Source organism: Cuculus canorus, chromosome 13, assembly GCF_017976375.1.
Source record: "Cuculus canorus isolate bCucCan1 chromosome 13, bCucCan1.pri, whole genome shotgun sequence".
In the NCBI taxonomy this organism is placed as follows: domain Eukaryota; kingdom Metazoa; phylum Chordata; class Aves; order Cuculiformes; family Cuculidae; genus Cuculus; species Cuculus canorus.
In genome coordinates, this window is record NC_071413.1 from 6,186,190 (window position 1) to 6,207,673 (window position 21,484).

The 21,484-nt window shown below is 39.0% G+C and overlaps 1 protein-coding gene across 1 annotated transcript in view; it reads left to right on the forward strand.

Annotated features, from left to right (window-relative positions):
- ZCCHC14 (zinc finger CCHC-type containing 14) overlaps window positions 1–21,484 on the forward strand; it is a 54,274-nt gene that overhangs the window by 14,021 nt on the left and 18,769 nt on the right. Inside the window, exon 2 of the mRNA XM_054078943.1 lies at window positions 370–493. Within this exon, the coding sequence (XP_053934918.1) occupies window positions 370–493 (124 nt within the window). The remainder of the gene's footprint in view (window positions 1–369; window positions 494–21,484) is intronic.

The following is a 21,484-nucleotide window of genomic DNA, read 5'->3' on the forward strand; positions in this document are numbered from 1 at the left end:
ATGATATTTTCCAAGAACCCTTTACCTCTGTATTTCTTTATAAAAAGTTAAGAACTGCAGCATGGAGAGGCTAAGGGTCTTGCAGTATCTCTACAGTTGACTGCTGTGTGACAATTGTTTAGAAAAGAGTTATACTGTAAGTAGCTTTATAGATTAGCCAAGATAATCTAGATTTGTGAATAGCTGCTGACTAAAACAACTTCCCTGAACAGTTACTTGTGGAATATCAATAGTAATACCCCTTGGTTTGAAGAAAAGCAAATGCCTCCTAACTGCCTTCACAGTGGTTGTGTGAGCTCCCGAGGAAGGTGTGATGTTTGCACATTCCCTCAGTTTATTTTATGGGATTTTTGTGTTTTTTCTTTCCAGGTCACTCCAAGGTCCGAGACCCCCATCAACAGCGTCAGTAACAGTTTGGAAAATGTACTACATACATCAACACATTCCATTGAGGAGTCATTACCCAAGAGGCCTTCGGGGAAACACTCCAAAGGTGTGGCCTTTGCTGCATGCATACTTCCAGTGGGGGAATGAACTAGTATTGCTTGATGGCATTTAGCGTTATTTTAATTGCGATTGGAGACTGGAGTTTTGGTTCTTTACTTCTGGGTTGTGTTGAGCAAAGGAAGTCATAGTAGAAGTGGTTTTTATAGGACATGTTAGTGTATCAGTGAAAAATGGTCAGTGAGAGACAAGCATGCTTATTATTCTGTTGGGAAATAAGCAATAAAATTCCTTAGGAGTTGAAATACTAGCTTATCTCTCATTAAATATTGTATTATCAAAGAGTGAATATCTCTGGCACTCCACCTTTCATCCTTATAGTAGCAGGTTATTTCTTGGATGAAGCATATGGTGATGAGTGTTGTGTTACTGGGGAGAAGGCATTTAAAACAGCAGCCAGGCTTCTATTTCCACCTTTCTAGGAGAGAGCATGTACCTTTCTCAGCACACCTGTGCATACTGAATGTTGTTACAAAATAAGTATTTTTGTAATGTTACATTGCATGCTGACCTGGCTAAACACTTAGCAAATTTGAGTTAATAAATATGCATTCCATTTCTGCTCTCCAGGCTATGATTACAAATGTTAAAGTGTGACTAACAATATTTCTGTTTAATGCGTACAAGAAGCACTGTTAAGTGAAGAGAGTATTTGAACTGTGAGCTGCTATTTGTGTAGAACAGCTTCTGGGAACTCTTTGTGGTATTAATAAAAACGATTTTTTATAAGAGAACTAATGCAGGGGAAATACACCAGTAGTGTATTACTTTCAAATGTCTTTAAAAATATCATCATGGACCGCATAAATTATTATTTTTTTAAATTTGGAATAAATGTTAAGAATTCTGTTTCCTTCTCTGCCACTGGCTTGCCGTGTAACCTTGCAAATACAGTTTAACACCACCTAAATTTTGATCAGTAATTTCAAAGCACATCTTCCCTCAGAGGAACTGATACAGATTGGAAAGAATTAAATGTCCCATGGAAATGATCTTAGCTACCTTCACTGGACCTCCTTTACTGTGACATACCCAAGTATAATCCCAGTAGCTGTAAGTAGCAATAATTTTTTACAGCAGAATAGTGCTGTAAGTAGCTATTTCTCCAGCTGTAAAAGCTATCAGGGTAGAAGAAAATGCAGCACTAAGCAGAAGCATGGCTAGGGTTGTGGCTTTCATCTGATTAAAAATGGGACAGGGTTCAACACTGTTTTCATTTGTACTCAGTGATTGCTATTCCACTACCATATATGCCAAGATTAGTCATGGTACACTGTGAAAATTAATTAGGTTTTCCTCTGATCTGTTTTTCTCTTATGGAATACCTGCTTAGTTTTCACAGAATGTAGTTTCTATGATTTATAGATTGCCTTGGTGATAATTGGTAAAAGGAGCTGTGGAACAAATACAGTTTTCTTACTGATATTCTGCTTTCTGGTTCACCAGCAGCAAAGATTGTGTTGAATTCTCTGTGACATATGATGACCTGTCTGGTAGGGAGTTTTGCTGCTTAAGGCTGCAGTACAGCTGCAGAGCATTTGCCAGCCTGGAGCCACCATTGCTCTCTTGCAGATTTCTGATTCTCATAGCAAACACGCATCTCGGTTTAGCAGGGCTTGGTGACTTTTTGAGCTAGAAAAGTGAAATTCAGCCATGAGAGTATGGGATGGACAGGTTGCTTGACTAGTTGTGTAATTCTTGTGTTGATATTTTCTAGTGAGCCTTGTTTCAGACCGCTGGAGAGGGCAGGATTTCTTCTCATGTGCGGTCAGAAACCGTGAGCTGCCCAAGTTTGTCATTCTTCTCTTGGCAAAGTACTGGAACTGGAACAGAAAAGTGAGAAAGCTCACGAAAAGTGTGGTGTCCATTGTGCCTTTTTGGACTAGAGACAGTTTGTATTAATCCAGAATAAAATCAGAATGGGTTTAATCCTGTTTTGTAGAAATGTCAGTAATGGAACACTGTATATAGCTGAACAGTGAGCAGGTTTGGTGTAGGCTTGGGCCCGAAAGCTGTCAGTGGCTGTATTTTCCCTAGTCCACACTTGAAAACTATCTTTTAGCATGCAGTACTTGAACTTTCTACATGGGAGAGGGATGAGAAGGGTGGAGTGTGTTGCTGAATGCTCTTTAATGAACTGGTGAAAGTCTGTACACACCTGTGTATGCATTACACGGTTAACTGGAAGCATTCATCCCTGCTTCATGTAGAGACTTGCCAAATACATAACTTCTGACTAACTTCACCATCCTATCTGCACAGAATATTGCTGCCTTGGGAAACAAATTTATGAAATAAATGTCAGTCTGAGGACTCCGTAAACCTTTCCTTCTATTTCAGAGGTGTAGCTACCCGTGGAACAATGTCAGGCCTTGGAGTGCTGGATCCATGCTGTAATGCCCAACTTGTTGGGACTGGAGATCAGCTGGGGCCAATCTTATGGTTATGTAAGAAAAATCACCAATATTTTCTGTGCTGGTCCTTCGGTCTTAGCTAAAGCCCCTTCTCCCTTCTGCATGTATCAGTGGTAAGGCAGGGTGAACCGGATGGTCATTTCTGCAATGTAAAGAGTTGTGAAACTAGGAAGATACAGTTCCTGTTGACATAAGGGTGTCAGGTATCTGTGCTTTATATAGACTTCTTTTTTGTGGAATAGAAGTTCAAAGATTTGGCCTATGCTAGTTTAGAAAAAAAACCCAACCCATTTGTGACACACCAGGATGAGGACCTCTTCTGAAAAGTGTGATAGCTGTAATGTGCAGTATGAATTGTGCTCTTTACTTGCAATTTTTGTTTGGTAATTTGCTTGTCCAAACCTTTTTTCGGAGATGTGGAAGTAACTGGAAGTAACTTTGGGAACTGTAGACTCCCTGTTGTTAGGGGCTGACTGTAAGCTGCAGAGAGGCTTATTTACAGATTTCAAGATACTAACACATCTCAGTGGTCAAGCAGAACAGAGGCAAATAGGGATAGATTCCTGTGTTACGTGTAACTGAAGTACCAAGAGGGATATCTTGCTACATATTTTTCTCTTTTTTACCCCACTGTTTCTAGAAACTAGTCAGGTTTTAACTCTGATTTTAACACTGATCTGAACAAAACAATAAAATTCAAATAAAAGTTGGACATTTTATGCATACTGCCTGAGCTGAGTGCCACACTGTCTTCCTTGTGTTGCCTGGGCTGCTTTCTGCAATACGATGAGAATTGAGCCAGTGGAAATACAGTTGCAGAAGGTGTCAGAGTCAGAAATGTTGATTCCAGTCTCAAAGATGAGATTTCAGGATTGCGTGATAGGCAGATACTTTAGCAACAGTGGAGCAGTGTACTGAAAATCCTTTCTGTAGACACATTTGTGTTTCCTAGCGCAATGCCAACAAAGTCAACCCCCTTCCTAGGAGGTTCTGATAAAGGCACGAGGGCTGGTTGTTTTAAATTTAGGATTTTACCCTGTGTTTTCTGGGGAGCTACCTCAAAGCCTTTTCCCAGAGCAAGTGGTCCAGGTGCTTAAAGAACATCTCTGGTTAAAAGTAGTATATTCACTAGCAACTTTTGTCCTGCAGGCAGTCTTGGGCTGGTAGCTAGAGGAAATTCAATTCAAAGTCCAGGAGGACCTACAGGAAGTTCCATTCACAGAGCTAATTCGTAACAAGCCTATGGATGTAGGGTTGTTCTGACCTTGTGTGGCATTTTGCAAAAGAGAAGAGTTGTGGTTATCAAAGCTGGATGAAAAATTCAGCTTATTTTGTATTTTTTTTTTAAATATAGGAATTTCTCATACACCAGAGATGTTATTAATTACTCTTACGGCAAAGTTCTGAGCAGAATGATTTGGCCATTAGGTGGATAACATTGTAGGCAAGTCCTGTGCTGTGCATGTGACATAGCTTAGCAATGCATTAAACATCATCAGCGACCACAGCATATTTTCCAAAAGCACAGTGGAATAAGGTACGTTAGACCAGATGTCGAAGTGCAGAACAAAAGAATATTTATAATGAAGGCAATGTAAGTTGTAAAACATTACAGTATGAAGACTGTGCAGTCTCACACTGTAATTTCTCATAATACTGAGTAAAATTTTGATTTGTCACATCCTCTGTTTTAAGTTTTCTGCAGTAGAAGTTCTGTATTGGCATTTATAAGATATTCATTACTGCTGTGGGGCTTTGCAAGTGGCCCTTACCACTGTTTTCTCCACAAAGCAGTCTGGAAGATGTTTTCCTCGACTGAACAAGCCTCGTTTTCTGTAAAGTGATAAAAATTCCCCTATTCTTGTTTCCTGTATATTTATCTTTCCTTTCTGCTGTTGCCACACAAACCCTCAAAATTGTCTCCAAGCCAGTCTGATCTCAAATGAAGCAACTGTTGAAATATGATCCTTATATAGTGAAGCTGAATCACAGTTCTTGCAACACATGCGTCTAGTGATGGGCAGATGCTGCTTTCTGTGGACAGAGAGGAGTAAAGCTTTTAGGCGTCAAGTGGGCACAGTGGGTTTTATTCTGCAGTCTGTACTCCATTTAGTACTCCTGCTGAGCACAGTAAAACTTCTTGCTTAATTGAAGGTATGCTGTCAGTCCATGTACAGGGTTCTGCAGAGCCTCCACAGAGTCCCAGGCTTGAATAAATACATAGAATAGCGCATGACTTAGTGGACAAAAGTTACTGCGGTCTGTAGACATGATAAAAATGAGCTTCAGAGAAAATGCATCTCAGTAATGTATTGATTTAAGTTTGGATTAATATTAGAATGTAAAATATATCCTTGTTTGCAGTAATCCTGTTGACCTCAGGTAGGAAATGAGCTGCTGGTAGGTTAAGCTGATTGTTCTGTGCAGCAAGCTTTGGTATCTAAATTCTTTCATTACAATAGCCAGCTGAAAGGTGTGATGTAGGCTATCCTGAATTTTTAAGCGCTATTTTTGCTACTCAGTTTATTTTCATTGTAGAATGTATTTGTATGATCTTGTACTTTTTTGTCTCCTGCTTCCTTGACTCATGCTTTTTCCACAAGAAACAAGACTGCAGGAGCTCTGTCGGTTAATGGCAGTTAACAGTCTTTTTCCCCCTGAAATGTTTGACACCAGTTGTTCAGCCCATTGAAGGTAGGGAGGAAATACAGCAGGAGAAAAAAAATCTCTGAAATCCTTTTGATTCAGAGTCCAAACTTTATAGTGCCTTGTTCTGCATCAGTTGTGTAGCTGGATTATTCTATTTTTAAGTAAATACATCATCCCAAACAATATTGGGTCAAGTCCTATTAGGGTAGGGCTTAAAGAAATATTTAGGCTATGATAATCCTTCAGGAAAAATCTACCCCTACCAACTGTATATAAATTTTCAGCTGTTTGTATATGTCTTAGTTAATTTTCTCTCTGAAGAGCTCTGCTTCTAAACTTCAGCAATGTAGGTTGTTAGGTCACACACAAGGCATTGCGTTCCCAACTTACTATCTCTAATATTCAAGTTGTTTTAGGAGTACCAAGTATCTAGAGTTAATTCGAGCAATCAAATTCAAGGATTAGTGTACTTCAGAAAAATGTTTTGATGTTGCATGTTTTCCCCTGTGCTGGAAGATTATTGTGTATTAAGAAATTTTTTGAAGCCTGCATGTTGTATAAATTGTGCAGCTTGGTCTGCAGTTGGAGTTCAGTTAAGGTTGGAGGTTTAATTTTGCAATAAAGGCAACACTCCTGTGGTTTTTTTTTTAATTTGGGTTTTAAAAAAAAATGAAAACCATTGCATTTCGTCTCAAGTTTCTCACTGATTGTGCAGTTGTACTCTGGGTTTGTGTAGGCAGACATAGAAGCTCATTTGATGTCTCTAAAGGCAGAGGCCAGGTTAAGTAACTCTCCCTGGGGCTATGTCAGAGCTGGGAGTAGAGTTCCGTGCTCCCAGGGCTGCATTTGGACTGCAAATTTGTTGTTAACAGTTAATAAGTTTATACTTTCTAGGGGTTGGAGTCAGTCTTTCTTTGTCATCTTTGTTACCTCACTTTCCACCTTACAAGACTTGTCAGCAGAGATCTGGGATTGCTATGACGTGATACAAAGGGAGAGGAGTGGAGAGCGGCACAAGGACTCTTCTAACTGAATGAAGAACAGGCTTCTAAGCTGCCTACTCATGCTAAACTTGTCATAACCTTTTTATGCAAATACTTAAAGGTGCTTCTTACTGAAGGTTGTAATTCATGGCTTGGATTCCTTCACAAGGACAGCCTTTTGTGGTTCACAGGGACTGTACGTGAAGCCTGAAAAGCCTTGGCCAAAAGCTGCAGTGAGTTGGCTTCAATATAAAGTCATACTGTGTATATTTACAAGGGTCTCTTAGTGTATTCATATGGCAGAAGAGTCTCTAACGCATATTTCCTTTGAGCAATTTTTGTTGTGTATCTATCATATGCCTTGTTTGCACATTTACATCAAACAATGCTTATATCAGGCATATGCATAAGGGCATTATCTTCAGCCTGCTGAATGGTTCTTTTTACTTAGTCTTGTTTATGCTTCTTGCTTGTCTTCCCTCAGTAAAGGTGATGGAATCATTCTGCTTGGGCAGCTCTGCCCCTGCCTTATTAATGGTTGAGCCTGTTGATTAAATTAATTCAAATTTGGCAGGAGTATTTGGAGTTGCTATTTACAGTAGTCTTTGGATAGAAGAGACTTGCTCATGCTTCCATCAAGAGGAGAGGTAAGAACAGTTCAGCCCTTGCCCTGTTTTGTCTGCCCAGCCACTCGTAGTGTTTGTTTTTTCTGGACTAGAGGCAATTGGGCTGATTGTTGCCCCAGTTGGCAGTCCAGGAGTCTTATATACATCACTGTATGGATGCAAGACTGAACTGGCATCCTGCAGAAGTAGATGGGTGTGCAAGGGAGGCAGGTGTCTTTCAATGGTAAGTGTGCTGATTGTGTACGTATGTTTAGAAAACCTAGATAGGTATGGAAAGTAGGATTGTTGTAGCTCTGTCCTGGGGGATATTAGACTGAAGTCTCCACAGAAGAGAGACATTTGGCATCAGTCCATGGAACATAAGGCTTTGTTTTGCTCCTTACTAACTGATCTTATTTATATTTATTCTTATGTTATATAAAGACTAGCTCTGAATTTGTGTATTGGCCAGTATAGTTTTTGTATTAAATGTCAGAAAATTACCAGCTTTTGGCTAAAGTAAGGTTTGATAATGAAGCACTTTGTTTTGAGTAGTCTGAAGCCTGTTCGATTTGATTTTAGTGGGAGCTGGAAGATACTTTAGTTTATATTGCCATGACTTAGAATCAAGCTAGTCTGAAAAATAAAAATTCTAAGAATAGTATGCTGTTAAATTCAGCTGTGCCAAGGAGTTTACCTGACTGTAAAGCATTCCTTGGCTAGATTCCTGGTCTTAGATAATGACAATGTACTTGTCAATATCCAATGTGAGACAATAAACTCATAGTTAATACTATTTGCCTTTTTCCATGACTTCAGAAGCACAGGAGGCAACACTTGGGCATGTACGTTCCTAGAAGAGTCTCTTGTATTGCCAGTTCATGCACATGAAATCCTGGAAGTGCCTGCTGTGGCACATCAGTTGTTAATGCAGATGCAGTTAATAGCCATTACCTCAACAGCTATGGAAGCAATAGCATGACCTTCTGCCAGTAATGGAAACAACATAAGCAATTCAAGCTTTTAATTAAAATTGCATTAAATGAGCAAATCTGGGTTTTCTCAAATCATTAGATTAATGTAATGGCTTAATGCAGAGCATCTCCTGAAAAAAATGTAGCAGTGTCGGAAGAGAATGAGTTGTGAAAACTTCACCTCGTATACATCTTGGTGGAACTAATGCTTAAACCTGCATTTATAATGCAAATGCTCTGTAGTAGAGGTAACGAGTGGGGGAGAAAAGAAATTTGAAATTAAAAAACCTACTGAATGGTAGAAAACGTCACACAGGACTTCAAGAAAAAGTGGAGGTAAACATTAACTGCTGATTCTTGTCTCCTGGCAATTCCCGCTGCAACCTGATGGCAAACAGTTCACCAGGACTGGACATTTCTGTGTGTGCTGCTTGAAGGTTAAGGGATGTGTGAAATGTTCAGAAATGTTCATTGCATCTCTTTAGAAGTTAATACCTTTAACATCTGGAAATGTCTGTTTTGGACTCACCCATTTTGCTGCCATGTTAAATAGAGGGATACAAGAACTTAAAATAAATGGCTTCCTTATCCTATCGAGGCTTGCATTTCCCCTAAATTAAATTGGACAAAAAACACCCCATTTTATAGAAGAAAATAGGAATGATTCATATTTATTCCTAGAAAACCATCATGTCCTTGCCCATTTTTTATATGCTATCACAAGTGTACTGATGACTAAATAACAATTTATTGTGTATTGTGTGCTTAAAATCTTTCATAGCTGGTTAGTTGTTAGCTGGTAGATGTTCTTTCCCTTCCCTCATCAGTTCCTTGTTAAATCTCCTGATTTATCTCACGGTTTTCCAAAACACATGTTGTGTTTTCACATGCGTTTACATTTTGATTAATCTTTTTCTCCAAAAGGTGGCTCCCTGAGGGCAATAGGCTTGAAGTAGAATAATTTTGTCAATAGGGAGCTGGAGTTTTTACAGGTAGTTGCATAAACAAGTTAGAAATGTCATCCCTCACAGATTCTTGAGTCCATATCTAACGATTCCTGAGAACCTTAAGTCTTAAGAGGTGTCTTGCTTGACTTTCGATGTCAGCATTAGGATCTTCACATGGGGGCTTTTCTCTGCAGACATGGGAGGTTGGCAGTTTTCGAAAGAATCAGACTACGGTTGGGAAAAGATACCAGACACTGTAGGACTTGAGGTAACGTTAGACAACTTGGTGATATTGGGAATTAGGAACAATAAATTCCGCTTTCAAGTAGGGCAGTGAATCACAGGAGGAGATGCATTATCCTTGGTACTAAGCACTGACACATTGGTCTGATTGGGAAATGAGGAGGTGGGTGTAGAGGAAGGATGAGAACATTTCACAAGAAAAATTGTTTACTTTGCCAGCGATTTTCTTTGCTTCCCCTACTACTACAGCAAATATTTTACTCTGCTTCGCTTCTTTCTAGTCTGGAAGTGACCTTATTTAAGAAATGACAACACTTTATTTCCATTGAAGTGATCATGATTTCTCACATTCAGGATCTGGCACAGGGGAACAGATGGACTGCAGAGAAGAAACGACAAATGGAATAAACTTACTCTAGTGAGAGACCTTTTGCAAATGATAACTCGCAAGTCCAACTGCAGGACGTGTGCAGTTAGAGGGGAGGAAATTGGTTGTGGATTTAAGCAGTGTTCTCCTGCACTTTGACTACGATATGATGTCGGCCTTGATTCATAGGTCAGAAGGCAGCAGATTCAAACACGGAAGGAGTTAGTGCCTCCAGTATTTAGAGGATTATTCTGCAACCAACTCTTGTGTTCTAGATAAGACTTTGCCAGTGATTTATTGTCGAGTCTTGTTTATCTATCCGTAAAGTTGGGCATTTGAGATGAGGATTGAATTAATGTTTTTATAGCTCTCTGAGAACAGCTCAGCTTTACATCAAAATGTTTGGGATTTTTCTAATTGGTGGTCAGAGAGGCTCTTTGGAGGTTCTTTGAAGGCATAAGCCCTTTGTTTTGCTTAAACAGTGAAATATTTCTTTCCTAGATTAAATGTGTTTTCACTGGCTTATATCTGCTTTTCCCAATAACCAAACAAGAAAATGGTGATATTAACATTGAGTTCATCATCAATAGAATCAAAATGAAGAAAGAATGAAGCTGAGAACAATCAAAGCAGTGCAATTCTGTTTTATTGAATTTTTTTGAGGAAAGTTGAATTCTTCTGTTTAATGTAGGCTTAATGTAGCTTTCATAAACTGCATCTGTTGAAAAATGCCAGAACAGAGCCAGATATTAAGACCTAGATTAAGAGATTTGACAGCTGTATGGAGAATGAACGCATCTGAAGTTGTTCATGGGTTGTTGCTAAGAAGTAATTTGAGAATAAAATCTTATTTGGGGATTGCAGATGGTGGACATTAGGAGAACTTTAAGGGGTCGTAGTGTCCCAGACCTGTGTATGGTAGAGTATTTTGTACTTTCCTTACGGATTTGATGCTCGTGCTGTCATACGCGTTCCTGCAGTAGAGGATTTGTGGCTTTGATCCACGTGGTATAGCTGTTACTGTGTGCCACACAAGCAGAGGAGGAGACAAATCATCAGCTTTGGAATTGTTGAGGTGTTTTGTCAGATTTCATTTCTAATTTCATTTTCTTTTGCTCTTTTAGGCTGTAAAGTCATAGCTGTGATTATGCAAAACAATGTTTTTGATTAAAGTAAATTTTATTTCTGAGGTGCTAAGCTAAAAGGTTAATGTTTCATTTGCTTTTTCTGACTTTGTCCTTTTGTTTCCCTGGGGAAAAAAAAGCGGTGGACTTGCTGCATTACTCCACTGCTTGGAGTGGATGCATTTCATCAGAGTAGGGTGCAGTTGCTATTTTTAACAGTAACTCAAAGGGGTAGCCCTGCTAAAATTACATCACTATTATACACAGCTGAAAGGAAATGGCATGAAACGCAACAGTGCTTTAGAAGATTATCTGTATTGTGTGTTCAACTTCTGCGGGTGAATTATTCAGTATGTATCATTCAAGCAGAGATACAGGTCCACAGTGCTTGCAGAGTATTCAGACTTTGTTTTCTTGCTAAGAGTCCTGTGGAAGAGTATAAGAAATGAATTTTTTCTGCAAAAACAGTAGGTGTGGAATAGGTATTAGTGAGCTCAAAGTTTGTGTTCCTTCCTGTCCCTGTTATTAAATGGTTCAAGGTTTTGCTCAGTATCCTACTACTGTGAAAGTGTTTTGCTTTGTCTGTACTGCATACTGAAGAACCTAGCGGTGAGTCACAGCTTCAAGCCATTGGGGTTTTGTGGATGGAGTTTTATTTTGTTTCTGTTCTTTTACTTCAGTTCCTGGCCATTCTCACTGCCTTGGCAAACACTAATAAAAATCTACTCTGGCCTTCTCTTTGCTTTTGTGTTTGCTTCGTAGATGTGTTAGAGAAACAGTTGTCTAATAGTTGTGCGTTGTCTCAAAATAAGCACAAAGGCTGAATTAGAAGGGTTTTTTTCTGTCTCTTTGAATTAACGATCGGATCTTGTCTGGGGTCCAGAATGAAAGAACAATGATTTATATGAGAGTATAAAAGAGAACAGGAATATTAAAGCCTGAGCCCAGAGACCTGAAAACACACAAGGACATAATTGCCAACAAAAAGAGAACCTCACGGAAGTGGTTGTGCAGAGGGATATTTGTTTCTCACTGAACTAAGCACTTGAATGCATTTGTGGCTCTTGGCAAGACTGTATGTACGCAAGGTTTTGCCTATTCTGGCTTAGTCCCTTAGTCTGGTGTTTTTTCACGGTATGCTAACAGAATAGTTTTTCATTGTTAACAAGATTTTCATGCTATAATTCTTCAAGAAAAAAAATTGAAGCTGGTATATAATTACTTTGTCCTTGCTGCTCATGCTTGCTTGTTATTGCAGCTTCAGTCATGAGTTTCAAGCTGCTGATACTGCTCTCAAAAACGGAGAAAACAGCACGTGCTTATTTACATGAGCTTTAAACTATGCTGGACTGGAGTAACTGTCTTCTCAGTCAGGCTAGCTGCCTGTATTCATCTGGCTTTGAATTTGAAATGCACATTTCTGCTTTATTTTTGCTTCAGGGTTGGAAACTCTTAACTCCTTTAGGTAGCTGAAGAAATCCTTCAGCCAAGATTGGAGCAGCCGGCCATCTGATCTCAGCGCTCTGGTGTTTTATCGCCAGATTGCCCTTCACGCCAGGGCATGCTGGCTGAGCAGCTGCTGCGCTATAATCGCACTGACAGGGACCCAGCTATGCCGATATATGGTTACACGCTGCAGCCCACAGTCTCTATTTGCTGTAGAAAGAATTGCATATAAACATGTTTATATTGTATGTATAATTAATATGTAGCTCGACATGTTGTTCAAGTCCTGACTTGGTGACTTTTAAGCTTAGTATTGCTGGGCAGATCATCATTGTATGCAGTAGTGATTGTTTACAACTGTAATTATTTTTATGCAGCGGGAACTGTGTCTTTTCCATAAAGAGTAACAGTGAGTTCATGATTATCGAAGTGGGACCCAGAAGATTTGAATAAAATGTTGTGTGATGATGCAAAACTAATGGGTAGTAGGCAACCTTAACTCACTTCCAATTTTCCTCATCCCTCCAAAACGTGATTTGTTGTTTGCTCACACTGCGTTTATAGGGTGGCATCTTGCATTATTTCACTGGTGGGTCTGGTGTGTTGGTGTGAGACTATTTAGGACATTGCTCAGAGCTTCAAAGCAAATGCCAGCTCAGATTCCCAGCTCTGGTGACTACCTGAATGTGTCATGCTTTCCCCATCTGGTTTCCTTTCAGGGTGATGGGCAAGCCTTGTGTTCTCTTTCTGAGCTCAGGGTGTATGTCTGTTCCGTGCAGACACATGGACTTCAAAGGCTTCAGCTGCCCTGGGTTTGTTTCCTCTATTTGGGATTTAGTGAAGCCTGTGTTTCTGGTGTTTGGTACACTTCAGCACAAAACCTTTGATTAGGGAAGGAACTTCACTACCAGGAGTGTTTTCCATGGAAAACTGGGTTTACATTTAGTTTTGTGGGGGAATATAGCGTTCGTATTAGAACTAGTCATCTGGCTGGTCTCGGGTTTGCAAGGGTTCAGTGAATTCTATGCCAGAGAAAAATCCTTTCTAGGGAAGTGTAAGACGTCTCAGATGAGCTAGCTTTCTCTTAAAAATAAGAATCAAAGCAAATATTTTGGAAGTGATCTAGCAGTAAATAAAATAAATTACTTGATCAGATAAAACTAGATTAAATATACAACTGCATGTTACTTAAAGTATTTATATACAAAGTTGAACATCTGTCTTGATTGCAGAGATATTTTTACTAGCATGGGCTGTGTAATTAGATATAGGGAGCCTGCTTATTTTAATTGCCTGTACAAGAATATATGTTAGTGGTTACTGAAGCTGCCTTAAGTTAAGTGTTTGGGCTTATGGTCACTTTTGCAGGAGTACTTTTCAAAATGGGCTGTGCACTCCTCCAAGAAGTCTGCTCTGGTTAAATCGGAGAAGGGAGATGAGATGAGTCATTGGGCCAGATTTCTGAGCAAATTAAGTACACAGCTGCATTCATAACTTACACATGCTTTTCTGAGTTGTATGAAAATAGTTAATTAAAATAGCTGCTCTTACATTTAGAATTAGCCAGCTTGGGGAATTGGGCAGTAAATATATTTTACAAATTAAATTCTGAAGTCCTCAGCCCCAAGCAACAAAATCTGAGCACGTGTTTAGTCTCAAACATTGTGACCAGTTGTTGTAGGATACTTTGTGTTTAGCTAAAATTGTGCCTGAAAATGCCAGTGTTTCCATGATATTTAAAAAAGTAGTTAAGAATTCCTGTTTGGATATATTCTGCCTGACCTTATAAAGAGATACACCTTTGCTTGGTTAGAGCTGCTTGAACTACGGAATGTGTTTTACCTGTTGCTCAATTGTCCCTAACTAGTGTCAAACTCTTGCAGCCTTTCTTGGCCCTATGTCATAGCTCTCTCTGCCCAGAGCATTATTACATGTATTTCAGTAGCATCTCTTTGGTGGGTTTACATTTCAGGGCACAGCCCCAGTTTAGTGACCCATGTGGGTGCTCAGATTTAGTACAGCAGTGGAGCTGTTACACAAATGTGTCCAATACAGTAGTCCTTTCTGGATAATTTTTTTCTGTAAAAGCTTTTTCTGGCATTAGAAAAGAAAGAAGGCAACTTGTAAGGCAGTTGTCTATTCAGTGGTGATGGCAGGCAGTTCGGCAGCAGTAACGCAGACGTTAGTGCTCTTGGCCTGAAGCATTTGGTAAGAAAAACCTTCAAATTAATGCTTGAAACTGTGTCTTGATTTTGAAAGCAGCTGGCTGATTCTTCTGGAGTTTGCATCTTCCTGTCCAGATGGGAATTTTCTCCAGCCCTGAGTGCAGCCAGCTTTTTTGTTTTATCGAAGCTTTTGAATCCAATGAAGTTGCGAAACCATTCTTTGGGTTGATTGGCTTTTGTGGTTGGCTAGAGTGCTGACAATATCATTCAGTATTACTCAAAACAATGTATGAATTCCATTAAAATCTTAAAAGCTAAGATATACAGACTTCTTTTAATATATGTCGTTTTCAGAGGAACGAAAGAAGGTCACTTTGTTGGCAAGTTAAATAAACCCAACTGAGGAAATAGCAGGAATATGAAAACTACTAGTTTGGGGGTGAGCGATAGAATCCCAGCATATTATTGCTTCCTGTAGGCTGCCAAGTAAAAGCTGATGTCCTTGATTTTTAAAAAAGCTGGGTTATTATTTCCTGTGGAATACTGCAGTTCATAGTCTTCAGTCTGGCTTTTAATGCAAAGGATGATTAACTTCAACTCATGTTATGGGTATGTGTTGGTCTTGATCGTAACCGTTCTTCCAATTTAGAGAATACGTATTTCTTGTAAAGAAAAATGACAGTTCTGAGAGCATTTCTTCTGCTGATGTTGCTAACAGACATTTTTCATTATGACCATGACTGTCCAGTGTCTTCCTGTGTGTTTTTGTAGAGGCAGCAGCCAGCCAGAAGACTTTCTTGCGAATTAGTAAAACTGTTTGGTTTGGTTACGGTTTTTTTCCTAGCTGTAGCTTCCTCTTCAGGCAGACACCATGGAAAAGCTGCTGTCTGCTCTTCTGCTTCTAATCTTTAGAGATACCAGCAGAAAACTGGATTGTGGACCCAGTTACGAGGCTGAACTAGGTCCTAACAAGTCAAATGTTCCTTAATCTTGAGTTCTGTTTTCTCTGGTTTTTTTCCACAAAACTTTCCGTCTCACGAAGAGAAAAAGATAAGCTTAGCTTTCGTTTTATTTTAATTTTTTTCCTAAGGAACCACGAACTGTTAAGATTAAGAGAAGTAAAGCCTGGAAAGTGGAAATGCAGGGAGCAGCAAGCGCACTGTGCTCAGTAACTGCTAGTGATTAGTTCTTGGGCCGTGTACTGTGACAGACCCTGCTTCATCAGCTTCAATCACAGGAAGGGCGGAGAAGCAGAGGCCCCTTTTTTGTATCTGCTAATTTTTCCCTCCTTTGTTTTTTTTGAATGAAAGCTGTGATGATAATTAGTCCTGTCTCCTGAATTTGTGTTGGCCAGGCAGAATTTGTTCCTGCAGGATACTTGGTTTCGAGAATTTGATAATCCGAAAATGACAGCTCCATTTGAAGTCTCAAGAGAATGTGTGAGTTCAAGAGTGTTTCAGTGATTTTTGTATTTCTATGGTCCTTGAGAGGTTTCAACGATACCGTCAATGTCATAGTCTTCTCCCCGGAATATAGACTTTATTCCTGGATGGGTCAGGCTTCATGTACTGTTTTGAAGATACCTGATGTGGGACCAATAAGCAAGGATCTTGCTGTGGTTTCCTATCAACCACAACTGTTCTGCCCCCTTTTGGAAAGGGGAGGTAAATGCTGTATAACTTATGGTTCAATTTAAATATTTCTTAGCAAGCAGCAGTTTTACATAAAGTTTGGGGATCACTTCAGTGTCCCAGTTATGCTTTTTCACAACATTTTCTCAATCTGTAACTACGGAATTTTAAGACTAAATTATGTCCTGACCTTTCATGTTCTTCCCCACCAGGAGCAGTTTCTGTAAGTACAAGGGTTACATACCAGCAAGCATCTCTTGTTATTATATGGTTTAGACTCTAACCATCGATATTTTGATGCAGATTGTGTCTCTCTTAAAAGGAATAGTTTGTTTGTGAGTTAATGTGTCATGAAAAAATCCAAGGTGTGCTTTTGCTGGTTGCTGAATAGAGCAAAGTTCAAGTTGAATGGTTTCTGTGTCATCCTCTTTGTATTTAGCGATTCAGAGCTCATTAGGTCCAAGTTTGAAAGTTCATCTAAGCTTTTGATGAGAGTGCAGCCTTGGGGACACTTCCAGTGGAATCCTCCTCTGAAGAAAGCTGGGGGTGGATCAACAGTGCCAGCTTTTTTTACTTTAACAACAAAACTATTACAAGCTAATATTGTAGTCATCTGGTGTGTTGAAAGGAATTGTAGTAAGTAAGATTGGCATGATTTGAGGTCCTGGGACATATCATTAACTGCTCTCGGCAGCCTGAAAGATGCTGATCAATACCCAGGTTATTTAGATCTCAATTCTCACTAATCTGCTTATTTTATAGGCTCTGGCCAACCATTTCTGTATGTGCTTTGAAAACCTAATATTTGATTCTGCAATTTTTCTTCAGGCCTCCAGAGTTCCAGTTAATGAATAATTTAAGTTTTAAGAAGTGAGAGGCTAGGGAAATATAATAAATTTAGTGGATCAGAGAAGTTAGTCATGTGTGTTTGTGGTAGAAGAGGATCAATGTAGTTGCTGGTAAGAAGAGTGTATCTTAGGGTATTTTCTCCTCTATCATAGCCCAAATAAAAAGCTTTAAAAATATCAGAACTGTGAAAGCAGGAAGCTTTCTGAAAAAATGGGCAAAAATGCTTAAGCTGATACTTACCGGCAGTTTCTCACCTTCAATTCAGTTGATCATTCTGTTTAACAAAAAACACCACCAAACTTTAATTTCACATGCTTTGTTGCCATAATTATGCTTTGAAACTAGAAAGTAAACGTGTTCCTGTTTTTTCTAACTTGCTTGTATGTATGGGAATGTAAATACTGGTGAGTTTGAGGACTGAGTGGAGAGATTTGTGGAGTTTTGTTTCCAGTTTTTGTTCAGTCACTTGGGACCTTCTGATGCCTAATGGACAACAGTGTAATGCTGGATTTGAAGTATTTCTTATAGGAAAAACAAGAGGAGGTGGCATGTGAAAGTCTTGGTGTTGCATTTTTGGTTACCATTTCTGTGTAAACAAGGATGTGGAAAGTATTTTATTAGTTCCCTTAGTTCTCTTTTGTTAGGTAGACTTCTTCAGCAAAAATTCAATTGCTGTATTTGTGTTTGAGTGCTTGTTTCCATGAAAGCACAACTTACATGAATGAAAATAATAGATCTTTAAATCCAGAAGCATCAATTATCATTATGTACTTGGTCTCCTGCATAACACAAACTAAAGAATTTTACTTACATTTTTTTTCTGCTTGAAAATAAATCATTGCATTTCTGTTATTTTGTCAAGTACCAGGTCTCAAGAGCTGCAGGAGTTCAGCCCAGTCTCATGACACTCAAGTTTTACCACCTGAATGCTGGAGAACAATCTTTGTGCCACGTGCCACACAAGCTGAACCTACATGCAGTGATTTAATGAAAAGGAAAATGACTAGCTAGGGATGGAGTAGAAATTACTCTTTCAGACTGTGTGGGAAATTCTTCATGGTAGTTTCAGTGTCATTTGCTTTAATCCAGTTGCTCAGCTGCTGTGCTGTGCTCCTCTTACCTGTGCTTTTTATCTAGTGTTGTGCAAAAAAAAACCAGTAAGCTCTGGATGCTCATGAATGATTTCTTTTGGTAGAGAAAATTGCTGGGGGGGAAAAGGTGCTCTACAAAGCTGTTAATGAAATCAAAGGGAAATTATAATTGTAGAAATTATCTTGATTTGCACAGTAGAGCTGGTAGAATAGGTGTTTGCTTCAATGCTGGAGTGCTGGTGTTAGTGCTGAAATATTGGATATCATTGAAAGGGGCTATTCTTGAATCAACATTTGCTGTCTTGGGGTTTTTTACTTTTTCAGAAGGAACACAGGCATGGAGACATTGATCTGTCTAGTCCTTTACTGGTTAACAGTGGGTTGATCCATAAGTTGAAAAAAGGGAGTTATGAAAACACAACCTACAATAAGATATTAATTTGGTTTCCAAAAATGTCTCTTCTGCTTTTGCCCACATCCACTGCATGTTTTACCCTGACTTTGGCCTGCAAGGAGTGGCTAATCTTAAAGCCTTTTACTTGGCCTTTCACTTTACGTAGCTGCTGACAATCTGGAAGAAGGTTCAGGATTCTGTTCTTTTGGAGAGAGAGAAGCTGATCAGTGGCTGGCATCAAGAAAGCCAGAGGGTTTTTTACCTGGTTTTGAGGAGAGTGGAGTTGTCGTCTGTCCTTCACAGAAACACTTAACTGCTCAGGCGACAAATACACCAGTATCAGCCAGATGAGTAAGAATCCCAGGCCAGAATAGGAAAAAGGAGCTGAATAAAATGTCTTCAGACTCACTGGATCCATTTTACCTGGACATCTTGGAACAGCAGGGAAAATAAAAAAGCATTACTTGGATAGGAGAAAAGATAACTTGGAAATTGCACCCATTAGAGGAGCTGACTGTGCTGTATTTCAAATGCCAGCTTCAATACTTGATACAATTATATGTACAACTGAAAACTTACATGAAGGGTGCTTCCCTCTTGTATTAAAGGAAAGCAGGAAATGAAGTAATTAAAAAAAAACCACCTTAGGAAATTTGATTACAGAAAATGTCTGCGAGTGAATGAAGATATTTTTGTACTGCCTGCTGCTGTTTCAAATAGAGCTTGGCAAAAGACAGAGGTTCAACGATTTAAAAATACAATTCCTAGTAGTTACAAATACACACTTCGTTGTGTGGAGATGTCCCTTTGCTGAGTGCTCGTAACACTTGTAACACAGGGTGCCATGGGCTTGATGGGAGCCCCTCCTACAGCACTGCAGTTCTATGAACCTCCTTTGTATTTCTCTACCCCTTTTATATATAATTTATTATTTCATCTGACTGTTTCACTTACTTGCCTTAATTACGGATAGATCTGTGATGCAAAGTCTTCTGTGCCCTTCTGCAAATGCAGCTTAGGAAGCCTAGTAGTGAGGGAGGCACATGTGTGTGTGCAAACAAGCATTGTTCTTGGATTGTTTTACAGGGAAGTGCTAGTAGAGAGGAGCAGACAGAAAGGTATGTCTCAGAGATCTTTTATCGTGGCTGATGCTCTGCCAAGCTGCTCCCATGGGTTCCATGTCCCATGCACAACAACAAAGCCTAACGTGGAGGGCATATCTGGACTGCTTGTGGAGGACTTCCCATTGATTATTTCCAGGCCTAAAGCTCAGATTTAAGGTAGTGCAAATAAACTTGCTCTGGCTATCTCATGAATTGGGAACATTAACTGTTTTTTTTTTCATCTTGTGGTTGGAAAGCTTGAGTTTTGCTGAATTCAGCGTCCTGAGAAGACAAACAGTATCGTGCGTCCTTAATTCTGTACAAAGGTTTTTCTGTTCATGGAATCATTTATCGTGATATTTAGTAGAGTCAGCTCTTTAAGGAATTTCCTAGACTTTTGAGAGTAAATACAGAAAAAAAACAACAAGCTCTTATTTTTTTAACTTTTGTTAGACAAGAAATGTAATGTCACTCCGGCTTGGTAGGTGGCACCTTTTTCTTCTTGAGTTTTGTATGATTGATTCCCTTGAATAAAGTTGAGTTTCATGTAGATTTAGGAAGGTTATTTTAATCAAATCAACCACAAGTTTAATACTTGGAAGAGTATGTGAGAGGCCACATAGCAAAAGCGTACAACTTGACCCATTATACCAGAACAAGAAATTTTTAGACAGATGGTGTTTTCCATGTTATTGGAAGAAAATTATTGGAGTGTTTTGTATAACATCAGAAGTGATCCAGTCATTTGTCCCTAGAAGCATATTGCTGCTGCACAATGAACTATATTTCATGCTCTAGAAAAGATCTAATGTTACAAGATTCAGTTTAGGATCACTGCAATCAGTGCAGAAATACCTACGTAGTGGTTTACTTTGATAGTTGCAATCATTTTCCAGAGGATAAATCGACTGCATCAGATATATTAACTGAAGAAGTGGAGAGCAGAACTTTAGCATGAAAAGGTCATGTAACTGTCAGCACAACAAACTCCATAAAGTGATTTAAAGTTTGTTATTAACCCACTTAGTAAAACAGAAATAGTTTCCTTTTACATTCATACGTAATCCTGTTTTGCCTGAATTGCTGTAAAGGAATGATGAGTAGATAGAGGAGGTGGTATTTGGATGCTGTAGAAATGCCAGTGATAAGAACGGTTTCAGTAAAGTGAGACTGGATTTGCTATAAACAACAAATGCTGAGCAACACTTGCTATGTCTTTCTGGCTTTCTTTGTCCTACTGCAAAACCAGATGTTGTGGTAGTTGACACTGAGCTTTCGACAAGTTATTTCCTCATCCTTCAGCTGTTTCACCAACAGTAGGATGATAGTCCCTCTCAATATCTACTTTACAAGTTCTTTCTAATTCTAATTCCAAATTACATGTAATTCCAATCAATATTCTGTACATTTTCACTGTGATCACAATTAAGGGTGCCTTGAATTTTCTTAAATAAGAGTACTGCAATAATTTTTCTTAAAATGGCAAGAAAACCTCTGAACCATGTGCAAGTTTAAATCTTTGTGCTGCTCCATACTTTCTAGGTAGCACATCAATATCTGGCATGCAAAAGATTTACTCCTGTGGTGCCTAGCAGGCAGTGTAACAGTATGGTAGTACTGTAAAATCATTTCCACTGAAAATTTTAAGAGAAGCAAGTCCCTACAAAAAGCATAATATGCATAATAAAGTAGAAAGTAATGAATTGACACTTTTCAAAAGCTGAGGGATTTGTTATTGTAATTGGGAATTACTTGGAGAAGGAGCAGCTGAGATGATCCTTAAGGCAACGCTAATTCTGTATTGTAAAGATGGGCATGAACATCTGCAGATCTATTTAAAACTGGGTAGTTCTAAAAATTTCAACTGCAAATGGGTGAGACTCAAAGAGGAAGTCTTTAAAACAGCCAAAGCCAAGGTTGTAACAGTTCTAAATGAAGAGAACACAACAAAAATGTTGAAATGGCCACAGTGAAGACTTCAGGTCGTGACTGCTT